The 19,992-nt window shown below is 39.1% G+C and overlaps 1 protein-coding gene across 7 annotated transcripts in view; it reads right to left on the minus strand.

Annotated features, from left to right (window-relative positions):
• LOC121733805 (vacuolar protein sorting-associated protein 13A-like) overlaps positions 1 to 19,992 on the minus strand; it is a 57,702-nt gene that overhangs the window by 5,396 nt on the left and 32,314 nt on the right. For 3 of the 7 annotated variants that reach the window (XM_042124160.1, XM_042124159.1, XM_042124166.1), the window contains 15 exons: positions 16,299 to 16,443; positions 15,808 to 16,057; positions 15,272 to 15,382; positions 14,923 to 15,010; positions 14,392 to 14,551; positions 13,946 to 14,080; positions 12,853 to 13,055; positions 12,276 to 12,412; positions 11,497 to 11,739; positions 11,028 to 11,191; positions 10,487 to 10,684; positions 9,421 to 9,693; positions 4,762 to 4,893; positions 4,289 to 4,431; positions 2,941 to 4,155 (listed from right to left, as the gene is read on the minus strand). In XM_042124160.1, coding sequence (XP_041980094.1) covers positions 2,941 to 4,155; positions 4,289 to 4,431; positions 4,762 to 4,893; positions 9,421 to 9,693; positions 10,487 to 10,684; positions 11,028 to 11,191; positions 11,497 to 11,739; positions 12,276 to 12,412; positions 12,853 to 13,055; positions 13,946 to 14,080; positions 14,392 to 14,551; positions 14,923 to 15,010; positions 15,272 to 15,382; positions 15,808 to 16,057; positions 16,299 to 16,443 — 3,597 coding nt within the window. The remainder of the gene's footprint in view (positions 1 to 2,940; positions 4,156 to 4,288; positions 4,432 to 4,761; positions 4,894 to 9,420; positions 9,694 to 10,486; positions 10,685 to 11,027; positions 11,192 to 11,496; positions 11,740 to 12,275; positions 12,413 to 12,852; positions 13,056 to 13,945; positions 14,081 to 14,391; positions 14,552 to 14,922; positions 15,011 to 15,271; positions 15,383 to 15,807; positions 16,058 to 16,298; positions 16,444 to 19,992) is intronic. The other 4 variants (XM_042124165.1, XM_042124164.1, XM_042124163.1 and 1 more) reach the window with 3 other exon arrangements.

Here is a 19,992-nt window from a genome sequence, read left to right on the forward strand (position 1 = left end):
GTCCGCTGATTCCTTCTCCAAAACTTAACCAATTTAAGTACTTTTTTCATTAAGAATTAAAGCAAGGCTTGAGCTGTGTTTTTTATGTTTTCTTTTTTTTTGTATATTTTAGCCAGTTTTGTTTTCTGGGTGTTTGAACACAGAGGAAAATCTGGCCATTTTTTTTTGGGTTTTTGACGTTCATATCTTTTTTAATAATAAATATATGAAAAAAAAATAAAACATAGGGACATACTAATAGTGGCCAATAGATATTCAGGAAAAAATCATAACTCTACCGGCATTATCCAGGGAGGAAACAGGGGACAACATTTGTATGGAGAAACAGCGGTGTGGACTCCTCTTAATAATAGTTCTAACTTTTTTATTAACGCCTCCGTGGTCCAGTGGTTCAGAGCTCAGCTCTTGACTCGGAGGTCGTGGGTTCGATTCCCGCGTTGGAAACATGTTATTTCCAAGTTTGGTTAGGATAATGCAGGCTGATCACCTGATTGTCTGACAAGTAAGATGATCCATGCGTCGGATGGGCATGTAAAAAGTCGGTCCTGCGCCTGATCTCTCGCCAGTCGTGTCGGTCTGCAGTCCCACTGGGTTATGAGAGTAAAGGAATAGAGAGTGCTCTTGTGTACTGCGCACACACTTGGGCACTATAAAATTACTCCTGCGTAGCTGGCCTGGTTTCCATGAAACCGGCCACCGTCACCGAAACCGGTGTGGGAGCTATTATTATTAACTTTTTTATCAGCTACTTAAACCTGATAAAAAAGTTTGAATGGAACGAACATTTTAAAAATTTAAAATAGTATTTTAAAAAGATAAAACCGACTTCAAAATTGTACGTAGTTGAGAATTAAAATAAATAATAATAAAATTAATGATTAATAATAAAATTTTAATAAATTAAATAATTAAATGGGGCTCCCATACAAAAAACACAATTTTCAGCCTATTTTTTGCTCTATTGTGGTACGGAACCCTTCGTGCGCGAGTCTAACTTGCACTTGGCCTATTTTTTATTTTTGGATTGTCTTTTATTTTCCCACTGATCTGAAACTAACAACAGGTTATCCCCTTTCTATCAAATCTCACTAACCCAGTGGGGATTTTGAGAGTAAAGGAAGAGAGAAGGCTCTAGTGTACTGCGCACACACTAGAGCACTGTACAATTATTCCTGCCTATCACTGAAACCGGTGTGGAGGTATTTTAATTGTTATAATTTAGAAAATATACTAACATATTATCAATAGACCACGTCATCCTTGAAAGCCCCACCAATTTTTCCAGCAAGTTTATCATTTCTTTCACTTTTTCCGTCATAAAAAGACATATACACGTACCCATACATGATGTGTAATTAGTTTAGTACCTATTGTCACGTTTTCCTACAATTTAAGAATACCAAATCTCTGCTTCAATTTTTTTTTCAAAAGTAATTTATTTGTTTTATTACCATAGATACGAGTTAATTTTTTAGTTATCAGGTTCATTAAAAAACATTTTAAAGGTAATTTTAAGAGCTTTGAGATCATGCTAAGAAACCTTTTTTAGAGCCCTTAATTTTTAAAATAAAAAGGGTTAATAAGTGCTGGTTACGTGGTTATCGCAGTAAAAGTTAGGCTTTAAACGTCTCTATCTTGGCTATTTTTCGTCCTACAAAAATAAACAGGAAACCAAAATATTTTTTAGGACACGAACTCAAATTTTGTTCTTTATGTTTTTTTATGAATATCCAATATTTTTAAAGTTATATCCAAAAGAAAATGAAATTTACGAAAACTTGAAAAATTTAAATTTTATGAAGTCATCTTTTTTTCAAAAGTAAGCATTCTAAAGCAGGTTAATTTTTTGAAGTCATAACTTATGCTAAAATAAAGAAAAGCCTTTTTTTTTTATTGAAAGGTTCACAAACTGGCTGTATCACTAGAACAATTTTATAAAATAATATAGTATGTTAGTAGAACTGAGTGTACAACCTTCTACAGTGAACACAGCATGCAATCCTTTAGGGATAACCATAAATTTGAGATATTGTAGAAATGGTGAACGTTTTATTTTTCGTTTTTTTCCAAAAAAAATTGAAAGTGTCATCTTATTTTTATCATAATTTGCTCAATTTTAATGATATTAACTTTTTACAGTACTCAATAGAAAGATAATTTTAAGTACTTTAAAAAGTGTTTAGGAAGTATATGTCATAAAATGCATCAATTTTCCGTTATTTGTGTATGAATGTTTAGATTAAAGTACTCGCCGAAAACAGTATACATATAATCACCTATATTTCACTTTAAATTAAAATTAGGTTATTAAAATTAGGTATTTATTTGTTTTTTAATTGACTTTAATTTAGGTTATGAGTTATGACATATTTTTCGTAAAAACTTATAGTTTTTGAGTTATTTATGAAAAACCGCTTTAAAACATGTAGTTTTATCACGAAAAATCACTATCTTTGATCTTTAATTACTCAGAAAGTATTGATTTATTCCAAAAACTTTATTAAACAAATTTTGCTTAAAATTTGTCTGTTTATCGATTTCTACGGTTACTTTTATTTAAAAATATTTCACCCCCGAGAAGGGTTGGCATTCACCCCCAGGGCAAAAGCGCAAGTTGGCACTGTGTCACTTTTGTTTCTTAGGGTATCCCCCACCTACTCACCAATTTTCATAAAAATCGATGGAGGTTCAACGAAATCGGAGGTGAAAACCTTCAGTGACTCCACTATGTATATATATTCTTTATGGATTATACGAATACGGCAGAGTTAAAAGAAAGCGTGATAGCTACAGCACAATATACTGTCATAAGTAAAAATTTTAAACCCAATTATTACGCTTTTGATAAATAATAATTGTACTGTGCCCATTAAAAATACAGTCATTAAAAGTACATTTAATGATCAAATAATTTTTCACAAGGATTATAAAAGCACCAACCTGATAACAACATCCTTCATATCACAGAGCGAGGATCCCCACGAGTTGAACAGGAACTCCAGTAGGTCACTATTAAAGAGTTTCGGCCGATTCTCCCTCTGCCCATACTTCTTGGTCGGACTATCAGCACTCTCCGTAGAGTAACCACGAGACGATAGACTTAGAACGAGCTTGATGGGTGATAGATGAACGAACTCAAAAATGACGTTCTTTTGTGCGCTTGTTTGACTCTTCATCGCTATGACGGGTAGAGGCATATGGACTAATGCCAGATCAGCCCGCAGCCTCACAGCTGGCTTTTCCTCGATCTTCCAGTTGTTGAGAATATCGAAGACGTGGTTCACAAAACCTCTGTCCAAATTCACGCAGTACTCCTGAACCAGAATCTTAAAATATTTGTACACGTCCTGGTTCAAGGTCAGGCGATATTGCTTCAACGTTATAATCTCTATTGCGGGTTTTTCGTTCCTGGATTTGAAGTTAGTCGCAGGCGCTGGATAAAGCACATTCGGAAAGACCGCATCGTACAACTGATTGTCTATCTGCAGGTTGTGTAACTTCAGATGGTGGAAGGAGTGGGTTTCCGATTTGCGGAACTGCAGCCAAACGCCTGGACTGTATATTCTTCTCAGCTCCGAGAAGAAAGGCTTCGTCATGTGCATTTTCTCCAGGTCTATATGGAGGAACTCCTTCAGCTGACACTTTTTCTGCTCCGTCTGGTAGTTCTCCTCGATCCAGGCGGTGATGTCTGGAGCCAGCTGCTTCCATTTGTTGCTGACGTTGATCTCCCACTTGGGGACCGAATCTGATATGCTGATGTATGACAGTTCCTTGACGCTGTTACTCGTTGGCACGCACACAGAGAGACCGACGCTGGCCAAGGACAAGTACACTTCATAGCTGCTCTTCTCCGAGTTTATCCTGGTCCTGTATTGGTGTGCTATTTTTTCGTCCTGAGCTAGTGCGAACACTCGCTGGTACCCATCCATGAATGATATCCAGTAGACAATGACCTTGTCTTTCCTCATCTTCTTGCCTTTGGCGTGTACTTCCGGAAGGTCGGAGCTGTCGGAATCGTCGCTGCTGGAGGAGCAGGGTTCCGGGGATTTGGGAGCTAAGCGTGTCAGGGTGCAAGACAGTTTAGATGTAACGCTACTCTTCACTACAACGGTTGAGTTCTTGACAGATCGGTAGCTGACTTTGACCTCTCCAAACCTAAACAAAACGATACAATATTATGATATAAAGTTATATGTTATTATTCTCAAACTATTGACTCACCAAAAAGACGGCGAATAAAATTAACTACTTATTTGATTTTACTTGAGATTAACTTGCAATCGCTTACCCATCCTGGGAGAAATCAGCCAAGAATCCTTTGCCCTTATTGGTGTAGATATTCCATGTCAGCTTCCGTTCTTTCATAGGGTCGTCCCAGGTGTAGAGCATCGACTGATACGGACTGAGTAGAGCCACCTGACCTGAGTCCACCTGTCCAAAACACATGATAATTTTAGATGGACCTTTTAATAAAGCGACATTATATACAATCTCGCGTTGTTAGCGCGGTCCAAAATTTGCCACCCATTCTCGCTTTGTATATTATGTTGTGACACCCTTAATGTTCTATTGAGTTTGATACAGTTAAAAAAACTTAAAAGAAGAAATATGCATCAAATGTCAACGACAAGACCGTAGTGGCATTAAAGCACAAAAAACCTATTTCGGATCATGAAATGATACCGACTTGTGATGCCCCAGCTAATTAGCTCCCAGGGAAACCATGGTACACCTGGATTACAGAGAACCCCTGGTCTTTACCTGGTGCATCTTGAGAAACAGGTCATCACACAGGTTGTCGATCCGGACGGGCGCGTCGCCGACGCCGTACGGCCGGAACGTGATCGTGAACGGACGGTCCGTCCCGCCTGTCACGTCCACGCAGATCGCTGACTGGAATGAGAACAATTTTATAATAATTAACTAACCTTCCTACGGCCGCACTCAGAGGCATTTAATGATGATTAAACTTCAATTTAATGGAGAGTTTAAAAGAGGCTTATGTCAAAATTTTCATTTAATTACAGTTAAGTAATTAATATTCGTCACTGAGTGCGCATCGCATCGTAAATATCAGCGATTTTTTTCGCGGAACCCTAAAATGACTAAATACATTAAAAATTTCTATTTGAACATACTAGGTTCAGGTTAGCTCATTGTTGTCAAGCTAAAATCTTGTCCATAATAATGATAACGAAAATAAATATTTTAAAAATATTTCCGTTATTATATTATTTAAATTTTTATCTACTAAAGTTAACTTTACATAATTATAGTCCACATTATTACTTTTACTTTCATTGCAATTATAATGCCAATGTAAATATTATGACCTACATTTCTTCATAACATGTTATGTACTTTGAATTTTCCCATTATCGTAATTTTAGTGTTCATAGGTTTATTTATTTATTTTATTTTATTCCGAAAACTTACAGCTTACATAAATTAAAAAAAGAGTACAATAGAAGATAACATAAAGCCAATTATAAAAAGGTAGGTTCGAAATATACAATTTATATTTCTTACCAAGTAAGTTTATTTATGTGGATCACAGATGTTGATATACAACTAAAAGTATGTCACTCTCATATCTAGCGCTACTCGTCACCACATTGTATGACACTAACAAGCTGAAGATAGAATTGAAATAACATTAAAAATAAATACGTTACGGTGGTTACTTTTAAAAACATAATAACTTACACAAGGTACCCTTGCGTAACCCGCGCGCGTTATGGTCACCAACACTAATTTAATTCACACCACTTTCGAACGCGGTATAAGATTTACACGCCAATTTCTCTTCCCCTCAGTCCAAAAACGCCGCTCGACATGTCGAGGCTCCTCCTACTAGTGTGTTTAGTGCTGGCGGCCGAAGCACACGACCCCCGTGACACCAATACGAGGATCAGACGCTCCAGAAATTACTACGGACCGTCGCAAAGGTTCTACAAACCGCCGCCCAACGTTTACCCCGTGAGGGGTCCCTTCTCCTACACCCCGCCCCCGGGGTACGGCACGGACGGACCTCCCGGTTACCGGCCAAAGGTTAGTAAACGACACAACTCCGGTTTAGGTGAGGAGGACCTTCACAACATCGTCAAATACCTCTCGAAACAAGACCTGGATAAGATATTCGAGCTGGCTCGAAAGAAAGGAAGATATAGCGACGATTCAGATTATCAAAAATTTAATGACAGTCCGTCTAATTACAAAGAAAGTAAGCCTATCGGGCCGATGTATACTGATGATGATGATTTCCAAAGTACGGAGATGTATAATGGTCCTTATGATAATTATAGGCCCCGACCGAAGGGATTTGAACATGATCCGATGCCCAATCTCTATAACAATAAGGAATATCTAGATCAACCACCGAGGGCCGAAAATATTTATTCGCAACCTCCTTTAGAGACTGATGTACCGATGCCGAGTATTAAAGGATTCAAGGATGACCCAAATCCTAACATTTACAATAATGACGAGTATTTAGATCGAGGACTGCCAAAAAGTGGAAGATTTTATTCCCAAGCACCACTAGATGGTAACGAATCGAAGGTTTATCAAAATATTTCACCGCTAGATGAATATATCGACAAAGTTATAGCCGATGATCTACCGTTTGCTAAGGAAAATGTTGAAGTGACTAAAGCCTCCGGAGAATGGACACCTGAACCTATGAAAGATTTCGAACCAATGAGAGACTTTGAAATAGCGTTCACAAACAAATCTCCAAAGATAGTAAAATCTGAATCGTCGTCCTACAAATTGGAGAACTTTGCCGATCTACCTCTTATGAATTACGACTCCAAGCTAGACACAGTTAATTCGTACAATGTACCACATTACACCGTAAGTAATTTTGTTAAAGAAATCAAAAATCAAAATCAAATAATTTTTATTCAGAGTTAATTTTTTACAAAAAAAAAAAACTGAACGTTGAAACTATGGTGCCTACCACCGGTTCGGGAACTAACCCGGCGTAAATAACTCGCAAATAAATATAAGACAAAATTTAATTGTGGAGCTAGATCGATTAATTACTATATCCATTTCTGTGATTAGAAATCAGGAAGATCAGATTATAAAATTAAGTGTTTTAAAATTTAAAGAATATGCTCTAAAATGCCTAAATTGGATTCGAAAAGTATAAAAAAAAAACAAATAAAAAAATATTTTAAAAATTAAGATTCATAATGTTAATTTCTTAAATATGTAGTAGATATTATGAGTAAATTGTATTGTAAATTGTTTGAAACATTTGTTTATTGTTACAGGTAACATCACATCAGAGTCAGTCCCAACCACCAACGAATCCCTTCACACAATCGTCAGCGGGGCGAGACCAGAGCGACGCGCATCTCAAAGCCATCAAGATATGGACGCACAAGTCCAAGGGTGCTGCTTACACGTTGCACGACGACGGAACTCTATCCCCGGAGAGACCGAGTAGGCCTAAGTTTTAGCATAATGTAGATATTATGTTTTGTTCGTGTGGGATTAAGCCATATAAAATGTATGAGTCCGCGCGCGTGCCCCAAGGAATTGTAAGGAATGTGGTCTGTAGGGAGAGTGAATTAATTTAAGATTGAAAATAGCCCCGCTTCGTGACTGGCAAGAGGGAGACATTGCGTGTAGTCTATGTTCCCACTGCAGAATTATTGCCATTGCTCATGTGGTAAATGTTTCTAAGTAGATACGAATTTTTACTCATAATATTACAATGGGCTCTGATTATTACTTAGGATACCGTTTCTATTATGACTTAAGACACAAAGTTGTTAAAAATTATCATTAATTTATTCGTAGGTTAAGGTTGTTAATTTTGTGGCGTCCCACAAGGCTACGTGAAAGGGACATTTCCTTTTACGTGAAAGTGTTTCGTCAATATTCTGTAACTGATAACTACTACTTACTTAATCTTGTTCAAGGTCAGTAACATGTCAATATAATGTAACTAAATATAGCATAAGAAAGTAAAGCTTTAAAATGTGTGCTTGTATGATAGATTTACAAATAATCTTACCAATGGGAAAGTAATTATTTTATAATAACTTTATAGTTTATAAAATATGCTAGTAAGTGTGCTAGGTCTAAATTTGAGTTAACTAGTTATTTTGTCGAACTGTAGTTATAAAAATGGTTTGAAATGTAAATTACAATAAAATAATGTACTTACTTATCTTGTAAATAAATATTTTTATTAATATGATTTTTTTTTATTAAAATGAGAGAAAATTTTTATTAAAATGAATTTTAAATAAATATTTTTATTAAGTAGGTATAATATAGTAATATGCTCAATTATATCATAACTGTTATCTTACGTACTCTAATTATAATAATAAAAATAAATTACTATAAAAATGTCAATCGCTGTTTTTGTTAAACGACATAATATACAGGTTGTAACAAAAATAAGTGATAATACTTTAGGGTGTCTACGTGTTCCTTGTAGAGAGTTCACTGTGAAAGTAGCAGCGCTGAAAGACCAAAATTTTTATTTTTATTTTTGTATGGGGAGACCCGTGACGCTCGGGCCCTTGCACATACAAAAGTGAAAAAAAATCGTCTTTCAGTGCTGAACTCTCTACAAGGAACACGTATACACCCTAAAGTATTATCACTTATTTTTGTTACATACTGTATATTGATATAAATAATATATAATTGCTTATTTTTGTACAACTTTTAGCAGCCGCGGTAGTGTCACCTACATTGTGTAGACATTTTCAAATCTTTTCTTCTATAATCCGGTCACGGAAAACGTAGAAATCGTACATTAGTGTAATGCTTTTTGTCTTTGTCACTTGCTTTCATTTGGTCAGGTTATGTTACAGAACGACTTACATTGGCTTGACATAGTTCGACCAAGCAGCCATGTATGTATGGTATATTTCTACACCGCTGTAGATCTTTAATAGATCCCTTGCTCACCCCTTTATCCATCCTTAGCACCATACTATGCGGCACGGTGACCGGAAAGTGTTGACATACAACCATCCCGGTATTTCATGTGCATAGCCATGGAGTCCGTCTGAGGCCAGTAAGGTGCGCACTGAGCAGTCCATCCATAACAAAACTACTTTATTCCAACATTGAATAGCCCTGACATAGCCCGACAAAATAACGCCTTTGATGTTGAATTTCTACGTGCTCTGCAATTTTACACTTACCCCTTTTTCCATCAACAGGCAAGTGTTGTGAGACCACGCCCGAGTCGCGGTACTTGACATGTATAACCATGGAGTCTGTCTGAGGCCTGTAGGGGGCGCACTGAGCAGGTGTCAAGTCTATCCATAACTAAGCTACATACCTTACTCCTAACGTTTACTAGCGCTGACATTGACATAGCCTGACCAAATAACGCCTTTAATGTTGTATAATCTACGTTCTCCGCGATTTTATTACACTTACCCCTTTGTCCATCCTCAGCACAGTGCTATGCGGTACGGTGACAGGAAAGTGTTGTGAGACCACGCCCGAGTCGCGGTACTTGACATGCATAGCCATGGAGTCAGTTTGCGGCCAGTAGGGGGCGCACTGTGTTGGTGCGAGATCCATCCACAAGTCAGCCGCTTCGTTCTCCTCCATGAAGCGCAGGTGGCGCCGCGTGTCGTTGTACACGATGAAGTAGGGTAGCAGTGTGACTATCTTGGTGAGTTGCGGACATAGCTCGGAGAGGGTCACCTAGAGAAACAGCAGGAGTTACTTGATGATGTAGAGTAGTAAGTAGTACCTAGTCACTATAGTTTGTGCGTTTTAAGATGATATGGGTGACAGTTTTCATAATCCTTGCAACGGGTTTTTTTTAACAAGAAAACAAAAAAAATCAAAATGTAATAAATTATATTCCATCTACAAAAACAAATGTTTCCTATAATTGTAAATGAATAAAAATGAAAAGTTGCTAAATGCTAACTTATTAATATAAAATTATAAATATTAACTGTGAAATAGGAGTATAAAATTATTGTTATGAAAACATTTGAAAAATGTCAGATGCATGAAACGGAACTTTTGTTAATAGAGATTGACTCTGTTGAATCGAAATCAAATCGATAAAAAGGGCGGCCATCTTAAATCGCCAGCACCACTGAAATGTCAGTACGAAATCGATAATTTCGATTGCAACTCCTTTACGAAGTGATTCGATATTTTTAAATTATCGATTCATTTTTGTTACGTAAGTTCCCTACTATTGTCAATTATAATGTGTCACGGATATCATCATAAAACGCACAAACTATAGCTACTATAAGGATATTTTGGTATAGAAGTTGACAGCAGTCTATACTCTATATTAACGACAAAAGATGTGTCAGAGGTTTTGCATAGGCCGCGCACAACATTATTCGTTCGGCGAAACTAAAATTGGCTTGCACACTACGCATTCTTTATTTTTTTATTTTGCCAAGCGATCCTAAAGTTGAATACACGGCTTTTCTATTTATGAAATTAAAATTCAGTTTTTTAAACTTACATGCAGCAATATCCGGTAACTCAGCCGTCTTTCAGCATGCGCGCACACTAATAGCCCAGGTGAGTGAGCGAGAAGGCGAGTCGCGCGGGACCAGCCCGACTGTTGCGCTCTCACTCGCACCCGCTCCGCCCCGCGAGTGCCCCGCTCCCCCCACAGTAACGCCTCGTCCGTCACAGAGTAGCACTCATCTGAGCGACCCTGTGGTTGTCAGAAAAAAAAAAAAACAATATACTAAATGTGATTTACAAAATATAATATCGCATGAGTAGATAAAGAGGCCTCTCTTTAATAATACAGCCAAGGATAGAGACGTGTAAAAGTAAAGAGCCTTTGCCCAGCAGTGGGACACTATGAGTGTGTGCATATCACTTTTTTGAAGGAAAGTTTCACCACGAACGTCTTTAAAACTGCGCTTTCTTAATCAGACAACATCTCGGTCTATCTTTATTCTGACTGCCCCCCCTCTCTCTCTCTCTCTGTGTGTGTGCGTGTGTGCATGTGTGTGTGTCCGTGTATGTGTGTGTTTGTGCGTGTATCTGACCTTGATCTGCAACGGCAGGCCGGTCTTGTTGATGAGCCAGCAGGGCGCGTACAGCAGCAGCCCCACGTCGGCGCCGACACGCAGCCGCGCGCGCACTATCAGCCGCCTGTTACCGCCCTCCGTCTCGCAATCTGTCGTCATGCTAATTGTCTTCTCCAGCATGTCTGTAAGACAACGGTGTGAGTGCTTGGCCTATAGGCGCGTTAGAGGATGGGATGACAAAGTTCTGAAGAATGGAAACTGGAAGATCCAATAAGAACCTTCCTTTTGACCAAGTTACGCAAGTTATCCTTTGGCAGAAAAGTTACCACACCATACAAGGAAATTTAAATTTCTGTTGTAATGACATTACATAACAAATCTTCAAGTTCGATTTTAGTCACATTAAAACCATGGATGTAATCTCTGTCCGTGGCATCGTCATTTTTGTTAGCTAAATTTTTAAGAGACCATTATCAACAGTACTGACCTGGCGCCAGCGTGAAGGAGCCGGACCACGGCAGCCCCAGGTACTGTATCTCTACTGTCAGCCTGTGAGTGAGTGCGGGCTGCAGCGTGTACACGTGCGCACGCTCGCCCGCCTCTATGCGTATGTTGACGTTCTCGCCCGTTAGCGTGAGTGCGTGCGGCAGACGGTTGTGGACGCCCAGGGGTGGTAACACGCGGATGAGGAGGTTGGGTATCGCCCGAGATACTTTGTGGGATTGGCAGCCTGTAACAATAATATTTAGTATGCGATTCTGTAGAAATATACAATTGCAAATGAGGTAAGAAGGAATAAGAAAATAATTGTGTTATTTCCAATATTGTATTTCTTTATGCTATAGCATATTCATGTTATAGCTATAGCTATTTTGACATGTGAGAGCCATGCTTCGGCACGAATGTACCGGCTCGACCGGAGAACGGGCTCACAGAAAACCGGCGTGAAACAGCGCTTGCGCTGTGTTTCGCCGAGTAAGTGAGTTTACCGGAGGCCCATCCCCTACCCTCTTCCCTTCCCTACCCTCTAATATTTTCTTCCCTACCCTCCCCTATTACCCTATTCCCTCGTAAAAGGCCGGCAACGCACCTGCAGCTCCACTGATGCTGCGAGTGTCCATGGGCGATGGAAGTTGCTTTCCATCAGGTGACCCGTTTGCTCGTTTGCCCCCTTATTTCATAAAAAAAAGAACAAAAAAAAGTGGTGTACCCGTAACAAAAGTCCTTTATATATTATAATTATTACAGTAATCATTACATTCTTACCTTCAACAGCCAGCACTCTCATGGCAAATACGCTGGAGTCACCATCTGCCATGGAGGGACAGACAATGTCACGCGGCGTACCGATGTCGTTGGCCAGATCCATCCACCATATGCCTTGAGCGGCTGCTTGGTAGCTCCTGTAAAATTTCATATAGTTTTACAAACACAGACATTTGAAACTGAAATTTTAAGTCAACTGCTATAATCTTTTTTCAGACAGTCTTTACTCTATATAAATCAGCTGTGAGTAATATGGCCTCAATCAGCCCATTAAATGATACTCTTACTAGTAATTTTTCAATTTCAATTTGTGTTTGCCTTTACAATGTTCACAAATAGATTATTGATGTAGGACTGAAAAAGAAATGGTTATATAATTGGCCCCTGTAGTACACCAAGTGATAACCTCAACCCAGCTATAACATTATCCACTACTCACTCAAAATTTGTCGGCACGAGGAACAGGCAATCTTGTCTCATATAGGTTATTGATGTAGATTTGAAAAAGTAATGTGCTAACAATGGACCCTTGTAGCACACCCCATATTTACGCCAGCGTTTCAACTACATTACTCACTCAAAATTAGTCGGCACGAGGTACAATCGACAATGATACGCGATGTACAGCGGCACGTTGTATGTGTCGTGCGGAGCCAACACCGCCAGTCGGAGTAGTCCACAGAACGGGTTCCGGACTGAGCCTACCGGTTCCACCCCTGCCGCTTCCAGTTCGGATTGACGATACATCAACTCCAGGGCGTAGGATGTCTCATTGCGAACCTGTCAGTTAATTTGAAGGTTGTAAGAATCAACACTCATATTAATATAAATGCGAAAGTGTATCTCTGTCTGTCTGTTACCTCTTCACGCCTAAACCACTGAACCGATTTTGTTGAAACTTTATAATGAGATACTTGAGTCCCGGGAAAGGACATAGGATACTTTTTATCCCGGAGAAATGTACGGTTTTTTTAACGAAATAACGGGGCAAACGAGCAAACGGGTCACCTGATGTAAAGCAACTACCATCGCCCGTGGCCACTCGCAGTATCAAAAGAGCTGCAAGTGCGTTGCCGGCTTTTTAAGAGGGTATAGGGTAATAGGGGAGGGAAGGGAAGAGAAGGGAATAGAGGAGGGAAGGGAATAGGGTAGGGGATTGGGCCTCCGGTAAACTCACTCACTCGGCGAAACACACTGTGGTGGAGGGTAGGGAAGCGAAGGGAAGGGAATAGAGGAGGGTAGGGAAGGAAATAGGGTAGGGGATTGGGCCTCCGGTAAACTCACTCACTCGGCGAAACACACTATGGTGGAGGGTAGGGAAGCGAAGGGAAGGGAATAGAGGAGGGTAGGGAAGGAAATAGGGTAGGGGATTGGGCCTCCGGTAAACTCACTTGGCGAAACACAGCGCAAGCGCTGTTTCACGCCGGTTTTCTGTGAGAACGTGGTATTTCTTCGGTCGAGCCGGCCCATTCATGCCGAAGCATGGCTCTCCCACGTGTTCCTACACGAAAAACTAATTTTGGCGCAACGGAGTTGTGGGTATCATGTAGTTACTAATAATTTGGTTGTAAGAAAACATCTTATGGTATTGCGATAAAAAATAGCAAACGTCGACAAAAAATAGTTCAACATTTGCATGTGTTTACCTCATGAAAACATTAACAACTTGCCTGTAGCGGTGACCGAACGATGATTCTCTTATTATTAAACTTGGATTTCCTGTCGACGACGATATAGTATCGCGTATTGTTTTTGCTCGGGTGCAGCACGTGGAGCTTGGAGACGGAGCGTTGCGGGCATAGGATCTGTTGGATATTGTTTGGATTTATTTAAAAAAAAATTACTAAGTCTGATTTCATACATAAAAATATAAGTAAGTAACTGAAGTAATGTCGTAAAATTCTGTCTGTCATCGATTTACAATAATCACTAAGAATAGGTTTCTATTACCATCATCTTTTTCGACTCATGTATCTAGAGTTTAGAATTACAACAAGCGACGCTGCTGCTTATAGCGCCACATGTCGCCTACACATTGTGACGAGTAGGCTATACCATAAGGCAGGGCATACCATCAGCGCTTACTAGAAATTATCTGATAAGATACAGCACATACCGTCAGCTGGTCAAAGTCATGCAGGCGTATGCTGAGCGTGAGGTCGGTTAGTCGCCGTAGCAGCTCCTGCGCGGTGGGCGGAGCGCCCGGTGACGTGTGCGGCGCGCACCCCGGCGCCGCGCTTACGGGGAATCCGCCCTCAAAACTGACACGAGAATTACTGTCGTCAATAATGTAATTTAATTAAGATAAATATACGGTACTAAAATGTGGTGCAAATGTTATGCAATAGATAATATTAACGTTAAGTATTATAAAAGAAGATTTGGTATTCAGAGTCACTTGTTGGAACTTTGTACCACAGTATGGTATAGATCCAACAAGTGACAGCTTTAAGAACTTATCTATTTAAACTGTGACTGCATTAGAACTTACAATCCACAGCTTAAAGTAGTTCTGTCAGTAGGTATTAAAAGTGTTGTGTATGCCACAGATAATAAAATGAATAAAACATTTTTTATTCATTTTATGTTTGCTTTCAGATAGAAAAATGCCTAAATGTTTGATAAGGGTACACAAAATATGACTCACCAATCCCATTCATCGCTAATGTCAGTCATCTCCTGTTTTGATTCCTTCTCTATCTCTTCTAGAAGCTCAGCGCCGGACAGATCACAGCCTAAAATAGATACTCAAGCTTTGATTCGGATATTTTGTTTAAAAAATGGGAATCGACAGTATATTAAAGTGACCCATCACCCAGACTAGATGTGATTTCATTATTCAACTTAGTACTTAGACAGTAGTACACATTCAGTACAAAAATTGTACTGAATGTGTACTCTACCTCCGATATAACCTATCATCTTTTAATCATATTATTATATTTTTAATTGTCACTTTGGTGACTCGAGGCCATCATGTCCGCGGTCCGTATTACCTGGTGTGCTCGGTCTGCTAGAGTCGTCATAGTTGGCCACAGCTATAACTCGATCGTTGCCCGCCAGGTCGGTCTCGGCGCGCGTGCGCAGGTGTACAGTTGATCCGGGACCTGTGAGAGTTATTACAACGAATTATATATTTATTTGTATTTGCAGGCTTTGTTTGCTTTTAGATAAGTTTCTTAATGTGTACTAAATAAAGGCAATATAAATTAAATAAAAGTTATCCAACAAAAATTTTACCGGCGATCGGCGGAAACCTAAAATAATAAAAAAAGTATTTTTTCTGTTCTGTATCTCTGACACAAGAAAAACAAAAATTTTGAAAATCGGTTCACAAACGGCGGAGTAGTGTTCGAACATACAAAAATTAAAAAAATATAAAAAATATCCTCAGCCGAATATATAACCTCCTCGTTTTTTGGAAGTCGGTTAAAAAGTATTATCACTTAGTTTTGTTACACCTTGTACTGCGAACCTGTCGACAGAATCCCTATTTCCTCAATATGGCGGATATTACAATCTTTAATCTCACCAATATCATTTATAAGCTGCATGTGCGGGTGTAACGCGACTAGCGCGGTGACGGCGGCCGCGCGGTCTGCGAGCGCCGCGCCGAGCGTCCGCAACACGCGCGCGCCGCCCGCACCCAGCGTGCAGTTGAGCGTGTGACGCGACTCCAGCATTATGTACGTGCACCACCGACTGTCTTCGGATTCTAGACTGTCTTCGCGACTTGGTTCCTGGGATTGAGACGTACACTTAGCGAATACAAACACGTCCATCTGTCATTAAAAGATTTGTGTACTTGTTTACTGTTCCATTTCCAATAAAATAAAATTACAATTCATTAGACAATCGTGAAAACAGCACTGATGCGTTTGAGCTTAAGTTTTATCGCAAAGCATTATAGCAGGTTTGTTCTTTTACTGCGCAAGCGAACTGGTCAGTACGTTTTGACAAAATTGGACTGACCATCATACCATTATGTCTACTGGTGAAGAAATTAGTTCAAACGCCCCCTACCTGCACAGTAACAATCTTCTCCTCCTTCTTAGCTTCATCACCGTCCGCGTAAGTGACAGGTTTGTCCTCGTCGCCGCTGCCCGCCTCGCTCTGCGGCGCGGACGAGTCCTCATCGTTGCTGTACTCGTCCGCACTCGAGTCACTGCTGTAAATCAAAATGAATCTATTAGCTATTCATTACAAAGGTAGGTTATATTCTTGAATTAAAGACGATATATAAGGCTGCTTGCTCACTGTCGCCACGAGTAACGACAAAACGAGAGGCCACTTATATAACACAAATTGGCGTATTGAGAAATGTCAATGTGTAAGGCGTGTTATGTAGCGCCGCACCGTGGTCCCAAATTCGATGCTCCATACTCATAGAACTCGATTGTTGAAAATCGTTGTTTTTTTAGCCAGGAACATCGTAGGGCATTGTTTTATTATAAATATTAGGATATAAAACTCCTTAGGTAATTTGTTTGCGTAATATAAGCGATTTAATTTTTTTTGTATGGGAGAAAACACTCAAATCCATTTTTTTCGGACTGTCAACAACTGTAAAGTGGAGATTAACCAGAGGTTGTTGTCCTACATGAGACGCATCCTACAAGCAATAACACTTCTGCCCGTTCTCGCCCGTTTGGAAATAATTTACAGAAATAAAAAAAAATCTATGGCCGAAATCATTCAAATCCATTTTATTCCGGACTGACAGCAACTGACAACTTGGGATTCACAGGGTTTGTTGTCCTACCTGAGACAATTTTCACAAGCTATAACACTTATGCCCGTATTCGCCCGTTTAGACAAAATTTACATAAATGTGAATTTTTCTATGGCCGAAATCATTCAAATTCACTTTATTCAATACTGATTACATCTGACACCTTGAGATTCACAGGGATTGTTGTACTATCTGAGACAATTCCTACAAGCTATAACACTTGTACCCACACTTGCCCGTTTAGACGTGAGTACATAAATATATATTTATTTTTTATGAAAGAAACTATCCGAATCTATTTTGTTTAGAACTGATTACAACTGACACTTTGGTATTCACAGCAATTGTTCTCCTACCTGAGACGATTGCTACAAACTATAATACTTGTACCCGTACTTGCCCGTTTGGACGTGAGTACATAAATATGTATTTTTTTTTCTATGAAAGAAACCATTCGAATCCATTTTGTTTGAAACTGATTACAAATGACACGTTGGTATTCACAGCGATTGTTGTACTATTTTAGACGATTCCTACAAGCTATAATACTTGTACCCGTACTTGCCCGTTTGGACGTGAGTACATAAATATTATTTGTTTTCTAAACTATTCGAATCTATTTTGTTTGAAACTTATTACAACTGACACCTTGGTATTCACATGGATTGTTGTCCCACCGGTGAGACGAATCTCACTTACTTGGGACCAACTCAATTCGGCAAAATAATCAGCTGTTTGGCAAAATCGTAACTAGGCAATATATAAACATTCATAATATTATATAACCAGATGTTAAGTTGGAAAAAAACAAATATATCTGCGAAAACCGCATTCAAATCGGATCAGTAGTTTTCGTGTGATGCTGGAAAAAACATACAGACAGACAGACAAAAAACTAGCCACAGTTTAGGCTTCTATAGCGATGTAGTAACATCCCCCGCTTATTATTTTTTGAATATCTTTAAGAAGGAAAAAAGGGACCCTATTCCTAAGACTTCGATGTCTTATTGTCTGTCTCGGCTGTATATCTCAATAACCGCTACACTTCTGAAATTTTCACAGATTGTGTATGTCTGTTACCGCTATAATAACAAATAAGTACTAAAACAAATTAAATTAAATATTTTACGGCTCCCACACAAAAAACGTGATTTTTTTGCTATTTTTTGCTCGATATCAATAATGGCAACAGGTAGGTAGGCACTGAAAAGTGCACTGCACTTGAAAAGTACAAAATACGCCATTGTATTTATACTTTAACAATTAATAATAAAATTAAAATAAACTAAATAATTAAGGATTCGTACAAAAATACATTATTTGTCTAATTTTGCTCTATTATGATAAGGAACCTTTCGTGCGCGAGATCAACTCGCACTTGGCCAATTTTTTGCATACATTTTCCTTTGAATTTTGCGTCTTTGGGGAAACTGAAATAGGACTAAAAGCGATGAAGGTAATACAAATCATTCTTCAAAGATACACTAATTATTGTAAGTTATTATATGAGTAAGCATTAAGAGGAGTCCACACCGCCGTTTTTCCATACAAACGTTGTCCCCTGTTTCCTCCCTGGATAAAACTGGTAGAGTTATGATTGTTTTCCTGAATATCTATGGCCACTATTGCATGTCCCTATGTTTTCTTTTTTTCATAATTTTATTATTAAAAAAGATAAGAACGTCCAAAAACCCAAAAAAATGGCCAGATTTTCCTCTGTGTTCAAACACCCAGAAAACAAAACTGGCTATAATATACCAAAAAAATAAAACATAGGAACACAGCTCAAGCCTTGCTTTAATTCTTAATACAAAAAGTACTTAAATCGGTTAAGTTTTGGAGAAGGAATCAGCGGACAACGAATCGAAGATTTTCTGTTCTTTTATTAGAACTTTTGTCGTGTTGTCTTTATCGCGCTCTGAGGTGGGAGACTTGAGATTGGTGAGACAGCAATACATTTTCAAATACCTATTTTCAATTTCTCTTGCCCCTGGTGTATCCTCTTAAGCACCACTTCTTTCGACTATAAAATAAAACTTCCGCATATTTATAATAAATTTAGACCTTCCGCGCGGCTTCACTCCCGGCGACTTCGAATTTCAAAGACAACTTAGCCCACAAAAATAGCCTATGATTCTTCATGTGGTCTATTTATGCCAAACAACATAAAAATTGCTGGGTGGTGCGTGAGATAAGCCCTTTCAAATAATTTTCCCAGTTTTTTCCACATTTTCCTCTGTTTCTTGGCTATGAGCTATCTAACTCTGAAAGAATACTTCAAAATTTCAAATCGGACTAGTAGTTCCTGAGATTAGCGCGTTCAAATAAACAAACTCTTCAGCTTTATAATATTAGTGTAGATAATAACGCAACCGCAGAAAAAATGTCGATAAAAATATCGATACCAAAATCTGCATCACACCACATCACTAGTGCCTTAGTTTTTTTTTTAATGAAATAAGGGGGCAAACGAGCAAACGGGTCACCTGATGGAAAGTAACTTCCGTCGCCCATGGACACTCGCAGCATCAGAAGAGCTGCAGGTGCGTTGCCGGTAATAGGGGAGGGTAGGGAAGGGAATAGGGGAGGGTACGGAAGGGAATAGGGGAGGGTACGGAAGGAAATAGGGGTAGGGAAAGGAAAAGGGTAGGGGATTGGGCCTCCGGTAAACTCACTCACTCGGCGAAACACACCGGAAGCGCTGTTTCACGCCGGTTTTCTGTAAGGACGTGGTATTTCTCCGGTCGAGCCGGCCCATTCGTGCCGAAGCATGGCTCTCCCACGCCTACTTAGTTTGATAGTTCACGCAACATTTTTCGTGAAAAATATTTTTCGTGAAGAATAATTGATTTTTACATTAAAAAGTCGTATAAATTACAGTTGGCTGTGATAGGTGATCCCGATATTTTTGAAATTCACAGTATCGCTGCAATTTTTGTAGGTAATTATAGCACAAGTCAGCATTTTGTTCGCAATTTACGGCGT

This window comes from Aricia agestis, chromosome 14 (assembly GCF_905147365.1).
Source record: "Aricia agestis chromosome 14, ilAriAges1.1, whole genome shotgun sequence".
Classification (NCBI taxonomy): domain Eukaryota; kingdom Metazoa; phylum Arthropoda; class Insecta; order Lepidoptera; family Lycaenidae; genus Aricia; species Aricia agestis.